The sequence below is a fragment of the Schistocerca nitens genome, chromosome 5 (genome assembly GCF_023898315.1).
Source record: "Schistocerca nitens isolate TAMUIC-IGC-003100 chromosome 5, iqSchNite1.1, whole genome shotgun sequence".
Classification (NCBI taxonomy): Eukaryota; Metazoa; Arthropoda; class Insecta; order Orthoptera; family Acrididae; genus Schistocerca; species Schistocerca nitens.
In genome coordinates, this window is record NC_064618.1 from 81,662,520 (window position 1) to 81,687,353 (window position 24,834).

General features: G+C 44.9%; 1 protein-coding gene across 5 annotated transcripts in view; it reads right to left on the reverse strand.

Moving 5' to 3' along the window:
• The window catches only part of LOC126259997 (la-related protein Larp4B), a 392,670-nt gene extending 369,599 nt beyond the window's left edge, over positions 1 to 23,071 (reverse strand). For all 5 annotated transcript variants that reach the window (XM_049957149.1, XM_049957146.1, XM_049957142.1 and 2 more), the window contains exon 1: positions 22,964 to 23,071. In XM_049957149.1, coding sequence (XP_049813106.1) covers positions 22,964 to 23,044 — 81 coding nt within the window. In that variant the 5' untranslated portion in view covers positions 23,045 to 23,071. The remainder of the gene's footprint in view (positions 1 to 22,963) is intronic.
• Between the last annotated feature and the right edge of the window lie 1,763 nt (positions 23,072 to 24,834).

Sequence of the window (24,834 nt, forward strand, 5' to 3'; positions counted from 1 at the left end):
AATTATTTGTAAGCAAACAGGGACAAAAGAGCGTGAACCTTAAAATGATTACCTCTTGTCGGTTTCGGTATGTGGATGATACTTCGCCGGCCGAAGTGGCCAAGCGGTTCTAGGCGCTACAGTCTGGAACTGCGCGACCGCTACGGACGCAGGTTCGAATCCTGCCTCGGGCATGGATGTGTGTGATGTCCTTAGGTTAATTAGGTTTAAGTAGTTCTAAGTTCTAGGGGACTGATGACCTTCGAAGTTAAGTCCCATAGTGCTCAGTCATTTTTGATTATACTTCAGTTATATGGCCTCGTGGACAGAAAGCACTAAGAATTCCTACTTTTTTTTTGAAATATTAAACCTGTTAAATTCAGTGTGGATAAAGGTCACATTTCATGTTTGGTACAGGTACTTAGAAATCCCTACGAAACTTATCGGCCATGCGGTCTACAGAAAGTCACACCCACAGATACCTGCACAGCAGCTTCAGTCACCATCGCAAGTAGAAAGGAGGAGTTGGTGGACGAAGGTAAAAGAATCTGAATCCCCAGTAACGTGGGAACTAGCTCTACCAATTAAGAGCTGTCTTCAGAAGAAACGGCTCCTCTGACAAGGAGATAAATAAGCACTACACCCTAAAATGGCCAGTGCTAATGAGAAAGAGCAAACTACAAGGAAAGTTTTCCTCCATTCGTAAAGACCTGCAAAGAACGCATCAGTTGAGTTCTCAGACAGTATTGATACAGTGTTTATACCAGCAAGAGTGTTACAATCATGTAACTACTGCAAAAGACGTAGATCCGCGGTTTGCCACAGCAGAGTATATATAAAACCCCCTTGCACGGGAGGTCAAGTGCACAGAGGAACCGCAGAAAGAATTGACACTCATTTTAGGGAACACAGCAGCAATTTTCGAGGGAGGGAGAGACATAGAAGCGATTCAGAGGCGGGCTGCTAGATTTGTTACTGGTACGTTTGATCATCACGCGAGTGTTACGGAAATGCTGCTTCAGGAACTCGGGTGGGTGTATAGAGGAAAGGACGCGTTTTTTTTTTTTGGAATCGCTACTGAGCAACTTGAGAGAACCAGCATTTGAGGCTGACTGCAGTACAATTTTACTGCCGCCAACTTACATTTCGGGGAAAGACCACAAAGATAAGAGATTAGGACTCGTACATATAGCCAGTCATCTTCCCCTCGCTCTGTTTGGGAGTGGAACAGGGAGAGAAGATGCTAGTTGTGGTACGAGGTACTCTCCGCCACGCACCGTATCGTGGATTGCGGAGTATGTATGTAGATGTACATGCTTCTCCATCTCCCAGCACCTACTGCAATCTACATCCTTCTGAATCTGTTTGGTGTATTCATCTGTCTCCCTCTACGATTTTTACCCTCCACGCTGCCCTCCAATACTAAATTGGTGATAAATTGATGCCTCATAATAAGTCCTACCAACCGGTCCCTTCTATTCACGTTGTGCCACAAATTTCTCCCCAATTCGTCAATACCTCCTCATTAGTTATGTGATATACCCATCTAATTTCAGCATTCTTCTGTAGCACCACATTTCGAAAGCTTCAATTCTCTTCTTGTCTGAACTACTCGTATTTATCGTCCACGTTTCACTTCCATACATTGCTACACTCCATACGAATGCTTTCAGAAACGACTTCCTGACACTTAAATCTATACTCTATGTTGACAGATTTCTGTTCTTCAGAAACGCTTTTGAGTGTTAATTCTGAACATTATGAATTTTCAAAGAGTCAAAATTCAAGTTTTAAAATTAGTGCCATATTGTTACTTACCCCAAGTCAATACCAGTTCCCAGATTCATGTCATTTTTGACTAAATTTTTGTCGACAAGTTATTGTTACAATCATACTCGATTTAATTAAAATGTATGCTAAGCAACAGCCGTGCACAATAGCTGTTTTTTAACTATACAGTCTGAAGTACTAACAGAGCAGTGCTAAGAGCGTTACCATTGCGCAGATAAAGATAGGAAATTTTATTATTTCAGGGATAGCATTCAATGAGCACATGGACCTTTAATTTCAAATTGATCATGTTTTGTTTTATTACCAGGGCCAATTTCAAATCTATAGTGTTGCACTGGATTCAGTTCTTGAGTTACGTAAATTCATGCAGTTTTGGTTTGGTTTAAAGTTGACTGTTTACATCCTCTCATCTAAATTAAATTTACATCCTCGCAGTCAGTAAATTCCAGTACAGGACAAAGCGCATAAACGACGATATAAATTACACGTTCGCATGCCATTCCCTTTCTAACAGTTGTGTTTGAGACTGTCAGTCACGTAATTACAATCATATTTAAAACGTACATGACGATGTACGTGGACCCCAACGTGGTATACGCGATCGCAAAGCACTGCAACGGCAGATGAGGAATGTTTCTAGTTCGTGAATCAAACTATTTACTCAATGGGCGCGCGTAAAATTCCCACGTTAGCTCTATTAAAACGCTAATTTCCTCCATCGTCCACGAAAAGGAAAGTACGATGTCCAATCAATAAGGACACAGGCTTATAAAAGATCCATTACAAACAGTGCGGTACAGATTTGGAATACTTCTCCGCATAAGATGAACATTATTTCATTATTCCCACATTTTAGTAAAACCCCAAGGTCAGGCTTACTTGATCACTGTTCCTACCCAGTAGCAGAATCTTTGCAACATGTGAATTACGAAGCGAAAAGGAAAAAAGGAGCAAAATATCTTTATAGAAGTAGCGCAAGCTGTTTGGTAGATTAAGACAATCGAACAAACTCACCCCTCAAAGAAAGGTGAACTTATATTTACATATCAAATATTATAGTATATACTTATATTAAACTAATATAGTATCAGAACCTAATAGAAACGCGAATGTTAGGAAACAAACTTTGAAGTGTCAAAACGCGAACCATTGCTCCGACAAACAACTCGCTACAAAACTGATTCTACTCATTACGCTAAGCCAACAACACACCCCCTGCTTCTAATGATACGTTGCTTCTTGCTGGAAACCTTAATCGTAGACATTTAACTAATTGAAATTTAATTATAACAAATTGTATCAAGAACAATGCGTTTTGGGTGGATCTTCAGTGTGTGGCTTCCTTCAAATAGCCTGCTCTCATAATACGCAACTTACAAGAACTCTTTTGCTACGAATATGATGCTTCTCATTTTATTGGAACGACTCTCACAGTTAACAACGGGTTTTCCAGTGATTCTCAATTTGCTGGTGCTCAGAAGCGACATATAGGCTTTAAATGAATGCCAATATGGCGCCTCACAACTCTGTACTGAAGACAGACGGCGTGCGAGTGACGTAGGTGGCGTTGTGCCATCTCATTGGTCAACGCTCAGAAGCTCTGAGAAGCCAGATATTGCTCTGCACGTTCGGAAAGACTCCCGAACGTGCTGTTCCACGCTATGACGTCAGAAACTCAGCACGCTCAACGCTCGGATGCACGGTCCGTGTGCCGAAGCGCTTTAGGCAGTGGCCTGATGAATTCACAAATCGACCGTAGCGTGCATACATATAAACAGTTCGCCTTCAACTTTAAGGACTTTTTTCTGAGTCAAAGCATATGACGCTGCCAGCACTGGCAGACGAAACGTTAGGCAGAGAATAAGCCGTTGGACCACGGCGATTTGCCAATAAAGCAAATATCATCCGTAATCTCAATGTAATTTCGATGAGACTAGAGCTATAGGAGGGCACGGTGCGGTGCAGTCGGTGAGAGTGTTCTCAAGTGCTGCACGCGGAGAGACCACGTGGCGGGCGCCCTTCGCGCTGCGGAAAACCCGACTCCCCCTGACGGCAGGGCCGATCGAAGGCGGGGCGCAGCCGCTGCCCTAGGTCACCGAGCCCGCGACGCCCTTTAAAGACCCGCCGCAATACTCCAGCCCGACAGAGATTCAGGCTAGCGTGTCACGACGACGCCAGGGGGGCACGAAATACACAATGTGCAGACGATAATTGTGCAATCGCATTTCTCGGGTTGCAAGCTCCTGGCAGATTAAAACTGTTTGCCGGACCCAGACGAACTCGAGACCTGCTGTGAGGACGGGCCGTGAGTCGTTCTTAGGTAGCTCAGTTCGTAGGGCACTTGACCGCGGATGGCGAAGGTCCCGAGTTCGACTCTCGGTCCGGCACGCAGTTTTAATCCGCCACGAAGTTTCATGTCAGCATACACTCCGCTGCAGAGTGAAAATCTCATTCTGGAAACATTTTTCGGGTTTCTTAAGTCCTACAATATTACTTCGAGGCAAATAATCGCAAACTTACTATGGTTACGGTAGGTAACTACTGCTGAAACACACTACTTTCGAGTTTTTGTTTGGACAAGGGTTTAGTTAGTAATTAACGTCACCGAATTTTCTATACCAACGACTTTGCACCAGAACAGGTAGTTGCCCTCTGACGTCTGAAGAGAGGTGCGAAGCTCAGAGAAATACACTAGCTGATTACGAAGTATTCTGACACTTTCATGGGCGTTAATATGGGTTCTCTCCATCCTTCGACTTTAACTTTGCTGCAGACGCTTTCAATGAAGTGTTGATCTCTGGAGGAAGGGCAGCCAATCCTTTCACAAGAGACTAAACCAGAGAAGGTGTAAGTCCAACTTTTGACTCATTCCAAACGTGTTCCATTGAGTTTGGACAGGTCAGTCCCTCTGAAGGATGTTGTAAACAAACAACTACCTCACAGATACCGTTACATGCGAGGGTGCATTATCGTGCTGTGAACATACAGTAAAATGTGTTCACATCCCTCCCTTCTTTACTTTGTTAAACACAGTAAGAGGATACTACGAAAATACCTCATACTGCACCACCACCTCCTCCAGACTTCATTATTGGCACTGCACGTAATGGCAGGTAAACTTCGCCAGGCATTCGCCAAAGCCAAACTAGTCGCATTGCCACACGGTACAGCGTGATTGATCACTCCAAATCTCTCATCGGTCATCCACTGTCCGGGGGCGTCGACCTCTGCACCAGCTCAAGGGTCACTGCAGAAACATCTGGTTTATGAAGAGCTTCTTGACCACATCACCTCGTTCATTTCAGCTCCCTACACACGGCCATTGTGCTAGTTGAAGTGCTGGTAGCACAGTGTCAATAGACAAGGTCTGCCCAGCCTCTGTGTAGGTACGCTTGTTCCTTCACGTTGACACTTCCATCCGTCGAGTTGGACAGCTTTAGCAGGGTTGAAATGCCACTGACCCATTCGGCAGTCAGGTGACGTCAAATGGCTGTCCACGTTCGAAGCTACTGTCCGTTGTGCTGTATCACAGGAAAAGTAAAAAGTTGCGCAACAAAAATAGTGTTTTAATATACGTTCCTATGAACAGTGGTTGAGAATTAATTTGTGTGACACACACATCAGGAGTGTTGGTGCGAAAGGGACTCTATTGGTAAACGTGACACTGTACTGTAAAGTTTCTTAACCCTTTTGCACTCACGGTAAATGACAGCCAAAATAGTTGCAGGATAAAGATTTAATAAAATTCTTGACCAAGGTTTCGGTACATATAAATATACCTTCATCAGAAGTAAAAATTTAAAATTACAACCTGCAATGGAGATTAATAAAACAACTGTGCCAAAGGCGTCGTCAATAGTTAAGACATCTCCATTTCTTAGCATAGTATTTTAGTCAACATTTACTTTATGTAGTTCTAGTCTGTCAGATCTATTCTGGTGTATCATCTCAAAAGGCCTAAACATGGACTGTCAACTGCCTGTTAAGCATATTTTTATGCTACATGTTTTATGTAACTATTTAAGCATGAAAATAACATTCGGATACTGGACTTTGAAGTTCCAGATGTCAATTATTGACGACGCCTTTGGCACAATTATTTTATTAATCTCCATTGCAGGATGTAATTTTAGATTTTTTACTTGTGATTAAGGCATATTTATATATACCGAAACCCTGGTCAAGAATTTTAATAAATGTTTATCGTGCAACTGTTTTGGCTGTCATTTACCGTGAAGAATTTCAACAGCTGCTGTTTCAGCCATGTTTAAAATCTTGTCTTTTGTACTCAGTCTGTGGTCAATCACTGAATGACCAGAGAGTTAGCACACTTCTCTCAGCATTGTCGCTCAGACTGCATACACCTCTTGATTCAGGAATTGCTTACACTTTTGGAGTAAGCTGCACTGAGTGGAACCACTAATCGCACACCTACAGTGTGCCTTGCTACGGGGAGTGGGGGGGGGGGAGGGGGAGGGGGGGGAGGGGGGGGAGGGAGGGAGGGAGGGAAGGACGGAGGGGTCAACATGTGTGCATGTAATACCACTCGCGTTGCGAGTGTTCCAGCTTGCAATAGTTGAGACAACGCTGATGACCCGCCACACTTTGGTCAGGCACTTCGTCATGGTAGACAGCTCGCAACTCCGGCTGTGGCTTTCTTGCATGATCGCTGCTTTAACAGCCGCAGATAGGTACTCATTTAATGAACTGAAAATAGCTCCACTGTATAAACAAGAGCTCAGTGAAGTTATTTTGTCTATTCCGGTAAGACTTGGTGACGAAATGTTTTAGAGGTGTAATCTGTCTGCAAACCGAAAAGCGGTCAGCACTCGTGGGATTGGTGGGGGGAGGGGGGGGGAGTTGCCTTTCACGTAAGAAAGCTACTGGACCAGGAACATTCAGTTAACCTCTAGCGGTTTAGGACAGAGTAGAGATTTACATACATTCTGTCCATATACGCTTCTTCCATTTTAATTATTAGTAACTCTTCTCTACATTCCGTGTAGTGTTAAAGCACTTTGCGCCGAAGAAACACCCCCTTCGTCAGTGATAAGCGCGTTGCGGAGGGTCGGTGTAACTTTGTTAGAGACCATGTCGTTGCTTCTTGTGACAGCGAGGAATCTCATGGTCGCTTTTGTTGTGGCGTAACAAGCTCGCTACGCCACACTGAGAAGGAAGCCGAAAGGCACGCGTACACACACGCCGACTGGCGTCAAGTCTGGAACAGGATACGTTATGACTGCTATAAACAAAATACGTAGCTTTGGAATATACTTTTAATCAATCCTTGTGATACATCTCTCTTGACTATACAAATGAGACTTAAGATACATGCACTGTGACAATTGGCGCCTTGCTAAGTCGTAGCCATTAACTTAGCTGAAGGCTATTGTAACTGTCTCTCGGCAAATGAGAGCAAAGGCTTCGTCAGTATAGTCGCTAGCAACGTCGTCGTACAACTGGGGCGAGTTCTCGTACGTCTCTCGAGACCTGCCGTGTGGTGGCGCTCGGTCTGCGATCACACAGTGGCGACACGCGGGTCCGACATGTACTAATGGACCGCGGCCGATTTAAGCTACCACCTAGCAAGTGTGGTGTCTGGCGGTGACACCACAGCTTTTCACTTTGCAAACCTGTGAAGGTGCGAACTGCGTGAACTACAATCCTACGATCTACCCTCTATCGCGCTTCTACCCCTGTATGCCCACCACCTCAACCCTGTTGCACCCTCGTAACAATTTACTCCTGAATAGGCGGTACTGCACTTAGACGAGCTACACAGATCTAGGAGTGAACAGTAATTGAGTACCATTAAACCAATATTTTTAACAATCTGCGATATCTCCATCCGTGGCAACGTGGGAACGGCTGTAGAGGGGGAAGAAAAGGAATAGGACCTTTTTCTAAGAAACTTAATGTAGTTTTATCTTGAGCCGCGAAACAACTTCGCTAGAAGGTGCAGTTCTCTAGTTACTCAAGGAAAAATGACCTTGAAACGCCCTCCCCCATCCGCCGCGGTTCGACAGTCGCACCCCGCCGGTGGACATTTCTGGTGCGTTGTTACTGCCACCCCTTCGTGACTACTCGAGCCTCGTCTTCGTTGAGTGGACTAGTAAGGCAGAGTGTAGAGCCACGGAAGAGACGGCTGAGTACAGCTCTATCCCGCCAGGCAGGCGTATGCACTGGCAAGGGAACCTCCCCATCGCACCCCCCTCAGATTTAGTTATAAGTTGGCACAGTGGACAGGCCTTGATAAACTGAACACAGATCAATTGAGAGAACAGGAAGAAGTTGTGTGGAACTGTGAAAAAATAAGCGAAATATACAAACTGAGTAGTCCATGGGCGACATAGGCAATATTATGGAGACCGTCAGCTCACGAGCGCCGTGGTCCCGTGGTAGCGTGAGCAGCTGCAGAAGGAGAGGTCCATGGTTCAACTCTTCCCTCGAGTGAAAATTTTATTTTTGCATAGTTATTATCTGTCCGTTCATTGACGTTTCTGTTCACTGTAATAAGTTTAGTGTCTGTGTCTTGCGACCGCATCGCAAAACAGTGCGATTAGTAGACGAAAGGACGTGCCTCTCCAATGGGAACCGAAAACATTTGATCGCAAGGTCATAGGTCAACCGATTCCTCCACAGGAAAACACATGATATATTCTATACGACACTGGTGACTGCATGTGCGTCACATGACAGGAATATGTTGTCGACCCACCTAACTTTTACACTTGGCGAATGGGTAAAAAGATTCTTCTACTTTGCCCGATTTAGGTTTTCTTGTGAATGTGATAATCACTCCCAAAAAAGTGATGAAAACATAAGAGTGTCACGTAAACTGAAAATAAAAAATTAAACTTTTCACTCGATGGAAGATTTGAACCAAGGACCTTTCGCTCCGCAGCAACTCACGTCACCACGAGACCACGGCGCTCCTGCGTTTTAAGTGTCCTTGATGTTGCCTATCTTCCCATGAACTACTCAGTTTGTATATTTTGCTTATTTTTTCACAGTTCCACACAACTTCTTCCTGTTTTCTGAGTTGATCTGTGTTCAGTTTTTCAAGGCCTATCCACTGTGCCAACTTATAAATAAATCTGAGGGGGGTGCGATGGGGAGGTTCCCTTGTGAGTATGGGGCAGCAGCTGGCCACCCAGCCACTTATTTTTTCCCTGCCTAGATTCTGATTCAGATATTGCAGAAGTGTAAACAATTTAGACTTTAGCAATGACAACACTAACGCGTCTTTTTGACATTGGAATGATTAAAGAAGTGTTTAAATCTCTTTAGGTAGAGGCAATTTATTTCTGGCAATGACTTATCTGATCATTACGAGAATTGTATGTGTATGTGATGAGCGTAGGGCTTTCAAGCCACGCCGGAGATTCGCGTGTGGAGCTTTTACCTCATTTACCACCTCTAATGTATGCTTTTTTTTAGTTATGAAGTTTTTGCAAACATTTATTTCCACGAAATGCATTTCGCTTTGTTTCAGAGGGTCTGCAGTGAAACTTCATCCGTTCGACGCTGAGGTGACTTTTCTGACACTGGCGCTAGTTTGTCAGAGGGACTTTAAACGCGCCCTGCAGTTCTGTAGCGCAGTGCTGTCACCGTTAAGCCAACAGCAAGGTCTGCCTCAGCACGCCTGTGGAGACAACGTTCGCAAACTGAAGCAAAATGGGTAAGGTGGAAATTAATCTGAGAACTATGGTGCGATGTGAACAGAAAATCGAATGTTATTTATAATGCTGTAACCGAAATTGCAGAGCTGAAGATGGGTCTAGAGGAACCTAAACTGGTCATATGAATAAACATTTTTTGCAATCAAGAATGATTATAAATAACATTCGAAAACCAGTGATTGCGGTTATGCCATGACATTATGTCATGTTTTTCCAAAATGAACAGAAAATTCGGCGATTTTCCTGTACATTCAACTTTACAACGAAATACGTAAGGCGATGACAAATACTAGGCCTTCGCGGGAGGAATTGTCAGTATTGAGGATCGACTTTTCGCGATAGAGAAGCCTAGTGAAAATGGGCTCCAAAAGGCATACTTCAAGAGCTGTGAGCAGTTTTTCGTCTTCAGTAGTGTGTTCACAGCTCTTTAGGAACCTATTTCAGAGCCCATTTTTACTGGACTTTCTTTCGAATGATCGTTCCTGTCATATCCCCGAATATTGGCCCTTCTTCATGGGACCCCGTGTCTAGCTCCTTTTTTTAGTTGGACAACCGAAATTCGAGCACCTTCGTAGTTAGCAGTGCGATGACCCGTGAGTACAAATCTAAGTGACCTCATGTAACAGGCGTTGGGGTAATGAAACGACACTAGCAATATGATTAAGTGCATAAAAAATTCCTAAATCGTTTCTTCCTAGCTATTATGAACGACGTTTTTGTCATGAAGTGGTTGCATTCCAGCCTGGAGCAAAGTTCGACGTCGATCAGATGATGAGTTGGGTTGAGGGGGCGCTCGATGTCACGTTCATCAGCGCCCTGACGAAAAATCAACAGGAAATCTCATGGGTGGGGCTGAGGCTCTCCCCACATGCACAGCGGTTTGTAACGTACCGAGGTCTGCCGCCCTTCACCGGTTAAGGGATGAGGCCTGATAGTTCACAAAATTTCAACACACTCCTCAGTTGAAACTTCCGGGCTCACAAGGGAACCTCCCCATCGCACCCCCCTCAGATTTAGTTATACGTTGGCACAGTGGATAGGCCTTGAAAAACTGAACACAGATAAATCGAGAAAACACGAAGAAGTTGTGTGGAACTACGAAAAAAATTAGCAAAATATACGAACTGAGTAGTCCACGTGCAACATATGCAACTTCAAGGGTAACTTGCAGTCAGGAGTGCAGTGGTTTTGTGGTTAGCATGAGCAGCTGTGGAGTGAGAGGTCCTTGGTTCAAGTCTTCCCTCGACTGAAAATTTTAAGTTTTTTTGTTTTCAGGCAATTATTATCTGTCCGTCTATCCGTTCGATGCGATCACTTTTGCGAGTGATTGTCACATCCACAAGAAAACCTAAATCGGGCAAGGTAGAAGAATCTTTTACCCATTCGCCAAGTGGGCAAGTTAGGTGGGTCGACAACATATTACTGTCATGTGACGCACATGCCGTCAACAGTATCGTATAGAGTATATCAGACGTGTTTTCCTGTGGAGGAATCTGTTGACCTACGACCTTGCGATCAAATGTTTTCAGTTCCCATTGGAGAGGCACGTCCTTTCGTCTACTAATCGCACGGTTTTGCGGTGCGGTCGCGAAACACAGACACTAAACTTATTACAGTGAACAGAGACGTCAATGAACGAACGGACAGATCATAAGTTTGCGAAAATAAAGTAAATTTTTCACTCGGGGGAGGACTTTAACCATGGACCTCTCATTCCGCAGCTTCTCATGCTAACCACGGGACCACGGTGCTCCTGACTGCACATTACCCTTGAAGTTGCCTATGTTACACGTGGACTTCTCAGTTACTATATTTTGCTATTTTTTTCATAGTTCCACACAACTTCTTCCTGTTTTCTCGATTGATCTCTGTTCAGTTTTTCGAGGCCTATCCACTGTGCCAGCTTATAACTAAATCTGAGGGGGGTGCGATGGGGAGGTTCCCTTGTGAGAGACCGTGGTCGACGTATAAAATTTCTACCTGACGTTTCGTCTCCAGCTGCGGGACATCATCTGAGGTCGTCCGGTTACTGCCGGACGACCACAGAAGATGTCTCCCGCAGCTGGAGACGAAACGTCAGGTAGAAATTTTATACGTCGACCACGGCCTCTCAGCCAGGAAGTTTCAACTGAAGACAACACCGCCTACATTTCAACACACTTGACACTGCCATCGGCATCTGCGAGGACGGTGGGCAGATCTCCAGGGAGAGCAAGGGCTGCCCTATTAGCAGTATACAGGACACACGTATACTGAACTGAAAGTGGCACACCACAAACTTCGCAGAAAGGGGGGATCCTAACCCTGGAGGAGGAAGCCATGCGTGAAAGGGCTATGGCCGATGCGCAGCCTGGTAAGCAAAACCTCCTTCCAGCGGCGAGGCCTACACGAAGTCCGCCAAGCTTCTGTGGTCTGTCTGAGCGACCGCAGTTGTCCGACACCTGCAGCCATTGAGTCCCCCACTGACGCACGATGAATCTAACAAAGTGAGATAATGACGTGCAACGGGATGGGCTATTGGACAGCAGCACGATTCCTTGGCAGCTTCATCAGCCGTTGTTACCCTGTATCCCAACGAGGACAGGTACCCAGCAAAAGATGGACGTCGACCAGTCAGCACAACATTTTGCATCACATTCGCTAGCTTTGTCGCCCTGGAACTCACAAGGGGAGGCCGCCAATTGTGAAATTCAGATTCGATTCATACTGCGCATAATAAAAGCTCATGGCCAGAGGTGTAATGTGGCAAAGCACCAAGATGCACTTCTCAGCCGTTGTCGAGAAAATCGACAGTTAAAAGAAACCGTTGCCGTGAAATACTCTCCACGATTGACAATTTTCTACAGCGTCGTGGTGTAGCGGTAAGCGCTCGGCTTCGTAATCTGAAGGTCGCCGGATCGAAACCCGCGCCATGCAACATTTTTTTTATTATTAGTTGTTTGAAATATATATATATATATATATATATATATATATATATATATATATATATATATATATATATATAAGGCGGATCGCTGTCCAATTGTACCGCCTCCATTTTTTCCGTTTTTTAACAGGGTGTACCAAAGCTCTCCCGTCCGCACTGATTTTCGACGATGTTATAAGTCGCGCTAGGGACCGCATCTACCTTCTTTCGAAGTTAGCAGGCAACTACGCTGTTATGCGGCGGCTCGTTTCGGCCCAATCAACATGTGTCCTTCAAGTGTAACGAGCGAGTAACGGAGTTATATTTCATACCTGCCACAGCAAATTTGTGTTCGTGGGGTCTCTATTCTAATTCGAACGTTTGACTTACGCTATACGTATTCGTTTCGGAATATCGTTTCTACGTCTTCCGTTAACTATACATGGTTAACATTATGAAGACAATTAATAACATTTGTGAAATACAACTTTGTTTGCGGAAAACATAATGATGTTCGAAGTCGCCAGTTTTTCCACGACAAACGAATTTCAACAACTTATTATATGCATAATTGTTCCAACTGATTGCCGGGAATTTATATATATATATTTGAATTACAAAAAACAAATACTAAAAAAAGGGTTGCATGGCGCAAGATTCGATCCGGCGACCTTCGGATTACGAAGCCGAGCGCTTACCGCTACACCACGACGCTGTAGAAAATTGTCAATCGTGGAGAGTATTTCACGGCAACGGTTTCTTTTAACTGTCGATTTTTCTCGACAACGGCTGAGAAGTGCATCTTGGTGCTTTGCCACATTACACCTCTGGCCATGAGCTTTTATTATGCGCAGTATGAATCGAATCTGAATTTCACAATTGGCGGCCTCCCCTTGTCAGCTTAGACCTCTAGGTTTACTACAGATCACTGTCACCACAAAGGAGATTTGAGAGGACTAACAGCGGCGACACACTGGCTGCAAATGCCTAAACGCGTGGCAGCGGTGTGCAGGCCGACAAACACGGCCGCGGACGTATCCCCCTGTACTGAGACCTCGCTGCGTGACGTAAGCGGGCGCCCCTGCGGTACGCACGGCGTGAGTCGCGCCGCGCCGCCGCCACGGACCACGACCACGACCACGACCAGAGCCAGGGCGCCGCCAGCTGCATCCGCGCCGCCCCGGTGCAGCAGCGCCGCCCGCCACCCAGCCACTTCCTGCCGTCTGCGCCGCGCTGCGCTTCGACCGTCCCCACCCCCACCACTACCACTACTGCTGCTGCCGCCACGTCACTGCCGCTCCCCCCCCCCCCACCACGGCGCCGCCTCCCCAATTCCGATACTTTCTCGCACCGGGCCGCTACGTCACGGCAGCCGGCGCGCCTTCCTTTCTCGGCAGGGACGCCGACAAAGTGGCTGCGGTCGCAGCGGCGACACCTCCGCAGCCGGCGACTATTAGCCACGTCAAAACGGCGTCTGCTGGCTGCCACCGGGCGCTACACGCGTCCACCTCCACACACCGATGCCCGACACCTACGCAGCTAGACTAGCGTGAAACGTGGCTGAGGCGGGGTGCCGGGCAGCACTGAAGTTTAACACCATCTACGCCAGTGGTTGCCAGTCTGGGGGTAATTACCCTGTCAAGCATAAAATTAAATCCTCTGAGGGGTAAAAACTGAACGATTCGACTGTTTCGAAGACTAATGTTGATTATCATTAATTACTTGCTCCTCAGTTAGTAGCATCAGGGGGAGTGGAGGTTACAGGTTCTTCACAAAGTCCACCAAGTCTGGTACATCGCTGATGATAATGACATCTACGTCTCAAATTCTAAACATCAACAAAATTCTTCCAACCCATATCCACATGTCGCATACAGCAAACGAGCTCTTAACAGTACTGGTTAAAAACAGTCTTCGTTGCAATTTTAGTTTATTTTTCAACGACGCGTTTGGCCTTAATTAGGCATCTTCAGGTTATCTTTTCTAGATGGACAAGACAGGCATCAACATCTGCATAACGCGTTCCCGTTCACATAAGCGAGTAACACTAAGATGGGGGCTCAGTTAGTTAGCCTAAATAAGGCTAAGCGCGTCGTTGAAAAATAAATTGCAACCAAGACTTTTTAAGCAATATCTCAAGAAAATGTCTTCTCCAACTTCTATATAGCACATTCGAGAAATTGCCTCATTGCTGGCTCCGAAGCAGATAAACGAATCGACAGCACAACACAGCAGTAACTACAAAAGAGCTACTATTCTGCTGTAATTAATAATAATAATAATAATAATATTATTATTATTATACTACAGTGGTTAGACAAAGCATTAAGGGGCTCCGGAAAGGCTCAAAATCATGAAAAGTTCAATTTTTACTTTTTTGCGTTTTCTGAATCTGCAGACTATTACCTTTTAATAGATATATAATTTATTCAATTCCGAAGACTACAACTATTTTTAAATTTTTTTTGAAATGTGTTCTACATGGGCGTGACCCACTGTGGCGCTGTTAAACTGCTGTCAAATGGTGTATCATTAACGTCCGTGTTCATCAGGTACATTTTAGTGATGTGAGATAAAGTATGTGTTGTGGCTAACCTGTGATGGTTCAATATATATCGCTGGAATGGGAACAAGACTTCGGCGACTGAAAGCTTCGTACAAAAAACAAAAACTCAGTGATGGTAAAGGGTTGGATGGGAAGGTTAACTGACAGTGTAATTGACAAAATACGCAACTATTATGGAATGGCTATTAGGCAAAATACACAAAGTGTCGACGAAATGAAGAAGGCTGTTTGGGTTCTTTTTTTTCATACTTCAACCGATGAAAAATCCCCAACATAGCTTGTGTCCCAAAGAAGAAGCCAGTTGGTGTAAATATAACAAAGGATTGCTAACTGGTGAAGTGTACACTCATAAGCATAGTCTGCCTCATGCAATAATGGAGGTGATAAAACCTATTTTGAGAGACTTAGCAGCACCTGAACTGTTGAAAAAGTGTATTCACGGAAAAACTCAAAATCCCAATGAAAGTGTAAATAGTGTTATATGGTCGAGAATCCCCAAGACTGTGTTGGAATAGAAACACTTCACTTTGGTGTGTATGATGCTGTTGCGACTTTCAATGATGGCAACATTGTAAGGTGCAAGGTATTTAGAAATATGGGAATGAAGATAGGTTCTAACATGGTACGAGCGATGCTTGCTTTAGACAAGGAACGCCTTCGGGCTGCAGACAGGGCTGTAAAGAGTCTAGAAATACAAGCAAGAGTAAACAGGAGGAGGAACAAGAGGAAGCTGGAGGAGGAGTTTGCAGAGGATGAAGATAATCCATCCTATGGACCTGGAATGCACTAAAAAGTTAATTCAATCTTTGTCGCTCGATTCCCAAAACTTTTATTTTCTCATACTAATTACATGTTTTCTAAGGATCTTCCAAACATATTTGTTTCAAACTTTCAGTAAATGTTACACAGTACCTTCTGCATAATTTAACACAGCCTTTTTCCAAAAAAACTGTATATTTTTGATATATAAATAAAAAATTGCAAAAAAAATGTTGTGAATTTTCATTGCAATTGAAAAAATCATCTTTAATAACTGAACTAAAATTTTGTAAAATCCCTGTGTTAAGTTGTAGCCCATATTCCAATAAATAATCTGTAAAAAGTTCAACTTGCTACCTCAAATACTTTGTGAGGAAAGATGTAATTTATAAGCGTTATTTTAACATTGCAAGTATAGGGCGTTCCGGAGCCCCTTAACACCCTGAACTCTTCTAATTTCTCCTAGTTCACAAGTAAGGACTGCAGCAATGAAATGATTTACGAACAGTAGCCATGTATGGATGTGAAACATGCACGATAAATAGAACTGAGAACAAGTAGAGAACTGAAGCTTTCGAAATGTGCTGCTACAGAAGAATGCTAAAAGATTAGATGGGTAGATCGTGCAACTAATGACTAGGTACTGAAAAGAATTGGGGACAAGAGCAATTTGCGTCACGACTTGACTAGAAGAAGGGATCGGTTGGTAAAACAATTGTGAGGCATCAAGCAGCACCAATTTAGTACTGGAGGGACGCGTGCAGGGCAAACATCGTTGAGTGAGATGGTTCAAATGGCTGTGAGCACTATGGGACTTAACATCGGAGGCACCAGTCCCTTCGAACTACTTAAACCTAACCAACCAAAGGACGTCACACACATCGATGTCCGTGGCAGGATTCGAACCTGCGACCGGAGCGGTCGCGCGGTTCCAGACTGAAGCGCCTAGAACCGCTCCGCCACAACTGCCGGCTCGTAGAGGGAGACCGAAAGATGAATACACTAAGATTCAGAATGATGAAGGGTGCAGGAGACTAAGTGGCTTGCACAGGATAGAGCAGCATGGAGAGCTGCAGCAAACCAATCTCTCGAGTGAAGACCACAACAAGTAGAGTGCACACATCTGAACTTCTCGCTTTTAAATGGGGTTGCAGGGTGCGGGTCAAGCAAGTACCGCAATGGACAGGAGTAATGCAGGAAAAGGTTTTGGAACAAGCATCCACCTTGACTGGATAGTCAGCTTTCCTAACTGAGAAGGAATTGTGCGTAGCACTTGCGATGCACCACCAATTCTTTGGTCATTCATTCTAATACCTCCCCCCCACCCCCAAACACACACGAACTAAATATCATTCATCTTTCACAATTTAAGAAACAAGTGTTACAAGGAAAGTCTCTCATTGTACAGTTTAGTTAGGTGCTAGAGTTGGTGATTATCTGTGGGGGGGGGGGGGGGGGGAGTGGGGGCAACACACGACACGTCGGGGGAGGGGCGGGGGTTCGCAGGTGTACTTAGCTAATGTCTGATTGCACTCACAGGTAAATGCTCTAACAAGGGAACCTTCCCATCGCACCCCCCTCAGATTTAGTTATAAGTTGGCACAGTGGATAGGCCTTGAAAAACGGAACACAGATCAATCGAGAAAACAGGAAGAAGTTGTGTGGAACTATGAAAAAATAAGTAAAATATACAAACTGAGTAGTCCATGCGCCAGATAGGCAACATCAAGGAGAGTGAGAACGCAGGAGCGCCGTGGTCCCGTGGTTAGCGTGAGCAGCTGCGGAACAGGAAGTCCTTCGTTCAATTCCTCCCTCGGGTGAAAAGTTTAATTTTTTATTTTCAGTTTATGTGACAAACTCTTATGTTTCTATCACTTTTTTGGGAGTGATTATCACATCCACAAGAAAACTTAAATCGGGCAAGGTAGAAGAATCTTTTTACCCATTCGCCAAGTATACAAGTTAGGTGGGTCGACAACATATTCATGTCATGTGACGCACATGCCGTCACCAGTGTCGTATAGAATATATCAGACGTGTTTTCCTGTGGACGAATAGGTTGACCTATGACCTTGCGATCAAATGTTTTCGGTTCCCATTGGAGAGGCACGTCCTTTCGTCTACTAATCGCACGGTTTTGCGGTGTGGTCGCAAAACACAAACTTATTACAGTGAACAGAGACGTCAATGAACGAACGGACAGATAACTGTCTGAAAATAAAAAATTAAACTTTTCACCCGAGAGAAGACTTGAACCAAGGACCTCCGGTTCGCCAGCAGTTTATGCTAACCACGGGACCACGGCGCACCTGAACTCACATTAACCTTGATGTTCCTTATCTTGCGCATGGACTACTCAGTTTGTATATTTGCTTATTTTTTTCATACTTCCACACAACTTCTTCCTGTTTTCTCGATTGATCTGTGTTCAGTTTATCAAGGCCTATCCACTGTGCCAACTTATAACTAAATCTGAGGGGGGTGCGATGGGGAGGTTCCCTTGTAAGAATGGTGCGAACCACTGACGTCCGCTTTTACCCTGATCAAACTGACAGCTGGGCATGGGAGGGCGCTATGTTGTCGACTGGCATTTGTCTAGGCACACAATATGGCTGCAGTAGCAGGTGACTTCCCATTTTAGATACGTTTGCACGCTTCCTGTTAACGTGCAGCATTTGGTTAGCGTTGTGCCACGGTAGTGGTTCGTTTATTTCGTGGCTTGATTTGGGGGAGGAGGGGTGGTAATGGTGTTTTCACTTTTTGTGCTTCAGCAAACATGCCTCGCACAGGAATGACGCAATCAACGATAGCGAATCACAATTGCTACGCTGGCAACCCACAACTGGCAGCAGGCGCCGCCAGCGCAACAACCAGCTGCCACTCACTGTCTTATTCTGATACACGTACATCCTAACTCGATCTTCCGTCGATTAAAATGCGCCACTGAGGCGTGTCAACTGACAAATGCTTCATTCGTCAGTGTTGGCGAGCTAACCAGAAGGTCGTAATGTAAGATTTTGTGCAAACAGCAGATGTTACGTGCGGTAAACTACAGAGAAAAAGTGCCATGTGCAAATGCATCGCCGACCTAGTGACTTATAACATCTCTTTGCAAAACTTGAGGTAAACAAATGAGTTTTCCATGCGCTACGGATTACATAGGTCCTCGAGATTTGTATGTACCACGGCGTGTTCCAAGTTCACACTCACAAGGGGAGGCCGCCAATTGTGAAATTCAGATTCGATTCATACTGCGCATAATAAAAGCTCATGGCCAGAGGTGTAATGTGGCAAAGCACCAAGATGCACTTCTCAGCCGTTGTCGAGAAAATCGACAGTTAAAAGAAACCGTTGCGGTGTAATACTCTCTACGATGTATAGCTTCCTGTAGTGTCGTGGCGCAGCGGAAAGCGCTTCGGTTCGTAATCCAAGGGTCGCCGGATCGAATCTCGCGCTAAGCAACTTTTTTGTTTTAGTATTTGTTTTTTGTAATATATATATATATATATATATATATATATATATATATATATAATTCGAACGTTTGCCTTACACTATACGTATTCGTTTCGGAATATCGTTTCTACGTCTTCCGTTAACTACACGTGTAAACATTACGAACACAATAACATTTGTGAAATACAACTTTGTTTGCAGAAAACAATCATGTTCGAAGTCGCCAGTTTTTCCACGACAAACGACTTTCAACTTATTATATGCATAATTTTTGATATATATATATATATATATATATATATATATATATATATAACAAATACCAAAAAAAGTTGCATGGCGCAAGATTCGATCCGGCGACCTTCGGATTACGAACCCGAGCGCTTACCGCTGCGCCACGACACTGTAGGAAGTTACAAATCGTAGAGAGTATTTCACCTCAACGGTTTCTTTTAACTGTCGATTTTCTCGACAATGGCTGAGAAGTGCATCTTGGTGCTTTGCCACACTACACCTCTGGCTATGAGCTTTTATTATGCGCAATATGAATCGAATCTGAATTTCACAATTGGCGGGCTCCCCTTCAGATCAGGTGGACTCTTGTTACATCACCCCATGATCTCTCAGGGTCTTCTCCGCGTGATTGTGCGCTTACGAGCGTTTCCAAGTTTTATGGCAACTTATCGGCTGAACACCCGTGAACACGCCACTGATCGCTACGTTTCATGGCACTTCAGTGAACTGCCTCGTAAACTCAGTTACAGGAAAGGAAAGCTATGCACGCCCGGAGTGGCCTGTCAGGGTGTTTTTGTAGTGCTTCCCACGCTGCAACATACACAGCAACGTTATAAAATGCACGTTAAACACCGGAGACGTGACTAGTCCGGCGCTAAATGCACACCTAGCTGTACGCATCCTGTCTGCCAAGATCTGTACTACTCTGTTTGCTACGCTGGTTAGCACTTCGTAATACCGATGTTCTGGGCCTGGGCAGCTGAATATGAAGAGACATGATGCCTATCTTCTAACAAATACTACTGGTGTCCTATGCGCAAGGCTATTTTTCCCCTTGACGTAACAAGTGCAAAACCCGGGAACTACTGTTCAGAAATATAGAAAATTGAGCAACAAACTTTCACACTAAAGGTTATGTAATGGACCCCTTTACAGTGTCCGTAGTTCATATACGAAATTCCTACGTAATGTGCAACGAAATATTCTCACTTTTCCAAAGTTTTCAGAATTTACAAACTTTGGATTTTATGATGAACAGTCCGTTAAACGAAGAAACGTGCGTTAAATTAAAAGGAATGTCAGCGTTGGCCGTAATATTGATGTTTTATTGATAGCAGAATCTATTTTCGATCACGTAGTGATCACCTTCAGTGCTGTACAAATTAATCTCAGACACTGGTATCAAGTTATCAATAACCAAAACTGAGAAGCGATCACAACATAAATACATCAATATTACGGCCAACGCTGACCTTCCTTTTAATTTAACACCTATGGTCGTCGTGCACACACCACTCCATGGAGTCGCAAATCAATAAAGTGCGTTAACATATTGCACAAACGTAAACAATCTACCTGACAGGTCTGTCTAATCAACAATTCTTACATTCACATTAACCGGTTTCGCAAAATCAACCGGATCACGTATTTCGGCAAGAGTCAGGAAGGGGGTGGGTGTGTTTACACTTTAATTATTGTAATTAACTTACGACAGCATTGTTTACAGAATGTCTGCTGGAAGATCGAGTAAATGAGGGGAGGTCTTTGAGAGATGCTTCCGTAGCAATCATTACTTTCCAGGCACATACGCAAATCTGTGAGCAATTTTTGTTTTTCAAAAAAGGAAATTGTCTTTCGGCTACGCAACTACAAAGATGTGATCACTTTTGCAATTTAATTCTTTGAGGTTCGCCGATGACATTGTAATTCTGTCAGACAGAGCAAAGCACTTTGAAGAGCAGTTGAACTGAATGGACTGTCTTGAAACGAGGATATAAGATGAACATCAACAAAAGCAAAACAAGGATAATGGAATGTAGTGGAATTAAGTCGTGTGATGCTGAGGAAATTAGATTAGGAAATGAGAAAGTAGATGAGTTTTGTATTTGGGGAGCAAAATAACTGATGGTCGAAGTAGAGAAGATATAAAATGTAGACTGGCAATGGCAAGGAAACCGTTTCTGAAGAGAAATTTGTTAACATCGAGTATAGATTTAAGTGTCAGGAAGTCGTTTATAAAAGTGTGTCTTAGTGTAGCCATGTATGGAAGTGAAACATGGACGATAAATAGTTTGGACAAGAGAATAGAAGCTTTCGAAATGTGGTGCTACAGAAGAATGCTGAAGATTAGATGGGTAGATCACATAACTAATAAGAAGGTATTGAACAGAATTGGGGAAAAGTTTGTGGCACAACTTGACCAGAAGAAGGGATCGGTTGGTAGGACATGTTCTGAGGCATCGAGGGATCACCAATTTAGTATTGGAGGGCAGCGTGGAGCGTAAAAATCTTAGAGGGAGACCAAGAGATGAATACACTAAGCAGATTCAGAAGGACGTAGGTTGCAGTAGGTACTGGGAGATGAAGCTTGTCCAGGATAGGGTAGCATGGGGAGCTGCATCAAACCAGTCCCAGGACTGAAGACCACAAGAACATACCATAACATAGTATAATCGTTCATTTCAGTAACTTTTGTATTCCAGCTTTACAGAAAAATATCGGTGGTAATGTCACACTTTAAACATTCACACACTTTTAGCTAACTGGCGATCTTTACTTTTGTCAAGCAACAGGGCTTCAGTAGCACATGATAAAACAAAACGTCATCAAATGACAGCCTACGTTGGAAAGAAAGTTGCGCTAGGCAATGTTGGTAATTACTGCTATGAATATGAAATGCAGCTGCCAACAGATGGACAGTAAATGTGTGATACATGCGCCGGCCAAAACCAAATTTTCTGTGCTAGGGCTACGCACACACCTCTTACGGCATCGTATTGCTCTGGAATACTTTCCGACAGAATCGAGAGCGTGTCGCAGCACCACACACCCGGGACTTACGCTGCGTGGCACCGACCGGCTGCTGTCACGCCAGTATAAATAGCGCGTGCGGACGGAGACGTATCGGCGCGTCGGACACCGAGGTCTGGCCCGCAGTGCAATCCACCAGCTGCAGCGCGACTGCCCTACTTCCCGGCAGGGGAGGGTGGGGGGGGGGGGGGAAAGGCAGTGCGGATTTCACGGTGCAAAAATACCCCGCAGCGGCGCTCCACCTGGCAAGACGAGCAAGGCCGGTGCGGCCGGACCGAGACACTTTGCAGGCCAAAGCGCAGCGGCCACTTAGTCTGCCGGCCGGCGGCGAGCAACGTTACGCAATCACACTACCGTTATTGACCTTCAAAACGGTGCTCCGTCGCCCGGTCACACGTACACACACGTATCCTACGAGGTGGCCCACTGCAGCAAACGGGGGGGGGACGACTCGCGGCACAGGGGCACGTGCGCGTAGGGTTAACAGCAGCTCCAACACGGTCACGAGATCTGCACGCTTCACTTTATTGACGTGCGGAAGTGGCGAGGACACGCCGAATCAGCGATGAGGCACAACAGATCAACATTTGCTGCATTGACATCCGAAACTTCCGAGTCGGCTAGTGGCAGCTGGACCAGCCGGCAGTTTCGAGTGGCCGTCGCGCTTCTGCCAGGTGGGCTGAAGGACCACGTGGTCGCCGGCGGTAGAGAACGCAGCGCAGAAGACAGTCGCGCAACGTGCCACAGCTCCTGGTAGCGCGGGCGGTCGGTACGTACCGCGGCGTAGAACACTGCGAACTCTGGGTGCGGCTGCGGCGGCACGGGCGCGGGGCAGAAGGGCAGGAAGCAGTCTGCCATGGTCCCGCGAGCACATGTCTGGGCGCACTGCCGAGTTGGACTGAGCGGAGCGCAGCGCAGCGCGGAGCCGGCGCGGCCGCCGCGCGCTGGTCGCAAGTGCCGCTGCGCATGCGCGGACCCTGCGCGTGCGCACTGGCGCCAGCGACGGCGGGCCGCGGCTGCGCGCGCCGCCTATCGACCACACGGCGGTACTGCGCCGCCACGTGTTCTCTGCCACACGCGTCTACGCCTATGCGCCTAGAAGCGCGTGGCAATGGGCGCTTCTTATCGACAGTTTTTAAATATTCTTGCGATCGCTACTCGCGGATCGACCGCGGGGCAGATGTGTCATTATATCCATCCGCGCGAGCTGTCTTTAATCCAGTGTTATATACGAACCACTTTAAATAACATGCCAGAGTATACTTCACCTGTTCAAGTTTTAAAGATTTTACTCGTAGTATTCATAGACGCTGTCAGATACGAATGACACCATATACGCCGCTCAGGGAGAAGTTGCTAGACCAATTCCATCTACGAATTACTGTCAAGCAAGTGGTACAGCTCACGGTATATTCCATGTTTTCCGACTGTAATACGTTTTATTTAGACATTATGCGTTTCCATTTATTTTACAGCATCTTCAGCGGTTACTGTAATAATATGTTTTTTCTTACAAACCACTATCCCAAGATCGTAAAGAGACCTCTTGTTTTAAACAGCCCCCCCCCTTCTCCCACACACATACACACACACACACACACACACACACACGCCTACGCACACACACACACACACACACATATATATATATATATATATATATATATATATATATATATATATATATATATATATATATATATATGGAAGAAGCCTGGAGATACTGACAGGTTTCAGATAGATTATATAATGGTAAGACACAGATTTAGGAACCAGGTTTTAAATTCTAAGACATTTCCAGGGGCAGATGTGGATCCTGACCACAATCTGTTGCTTATGACCTGTAGATTAAAATTAAAGAAACTGCAAAAAGGTGGCAATTTAAGGAGATGGGACCTGGATAAACCGACTAAACCAGAGGTTGTACAGAGTTTCAGGGAGAGCATAAGGGAACAACTGACAGGAATGGGAGAAAGAACTACAGTAGAATGGGTAGCTTTGAGGGATGAAGTAGTGAAGGCAGCAGAAGATCAAGTAGGTAAAAAGACGATGGCTAGTAGAAATCCTTGGGTGACAGAAGAAATATTGAACTTAATTGATGAAAGGAGAAAATATAAAAATGCAGTAAATGAAACAGGCAAAAAGAAATACAAACGTCTCAAAAACGAGATCGACAGGAAGTGCAAAATGGCTAAGCAGGGATGGCTAGAGGACAAATGTAAGGATGTAGAGGCTTATCTCACTAGGGGTAAGATAGATACTGCCTACAGGAAAATTAAAGAGACCTTTGGAGAAAAGAGAACCACTTGTATGAGTATCAAGACCTCAGACGGAAATCCAGTTTTAAGCAAAGAACGGAAAGCAGAAAAGTGGAAGGAGTATATACAGGGCTACACAAGGGCAATGCACTTGAGGACAATATTATGGAAATGGACGAGGATGAAGATGAAATGGGAGATACGACACTGCGTGAAGAGTTTGACAGAGCACTGAAAGACCTGAGTCGAAACAAGGCCCCGGGAGTAGACAACATTCCATTAGAACTACTGACAGCCTTGGGAGAGCCAGTCCTGACAAAACTCTACCATCTGGTGAGCAAAATGTATGAGACAGGCGAAATACCCTCAGAATTCAAGAAGAATATAATA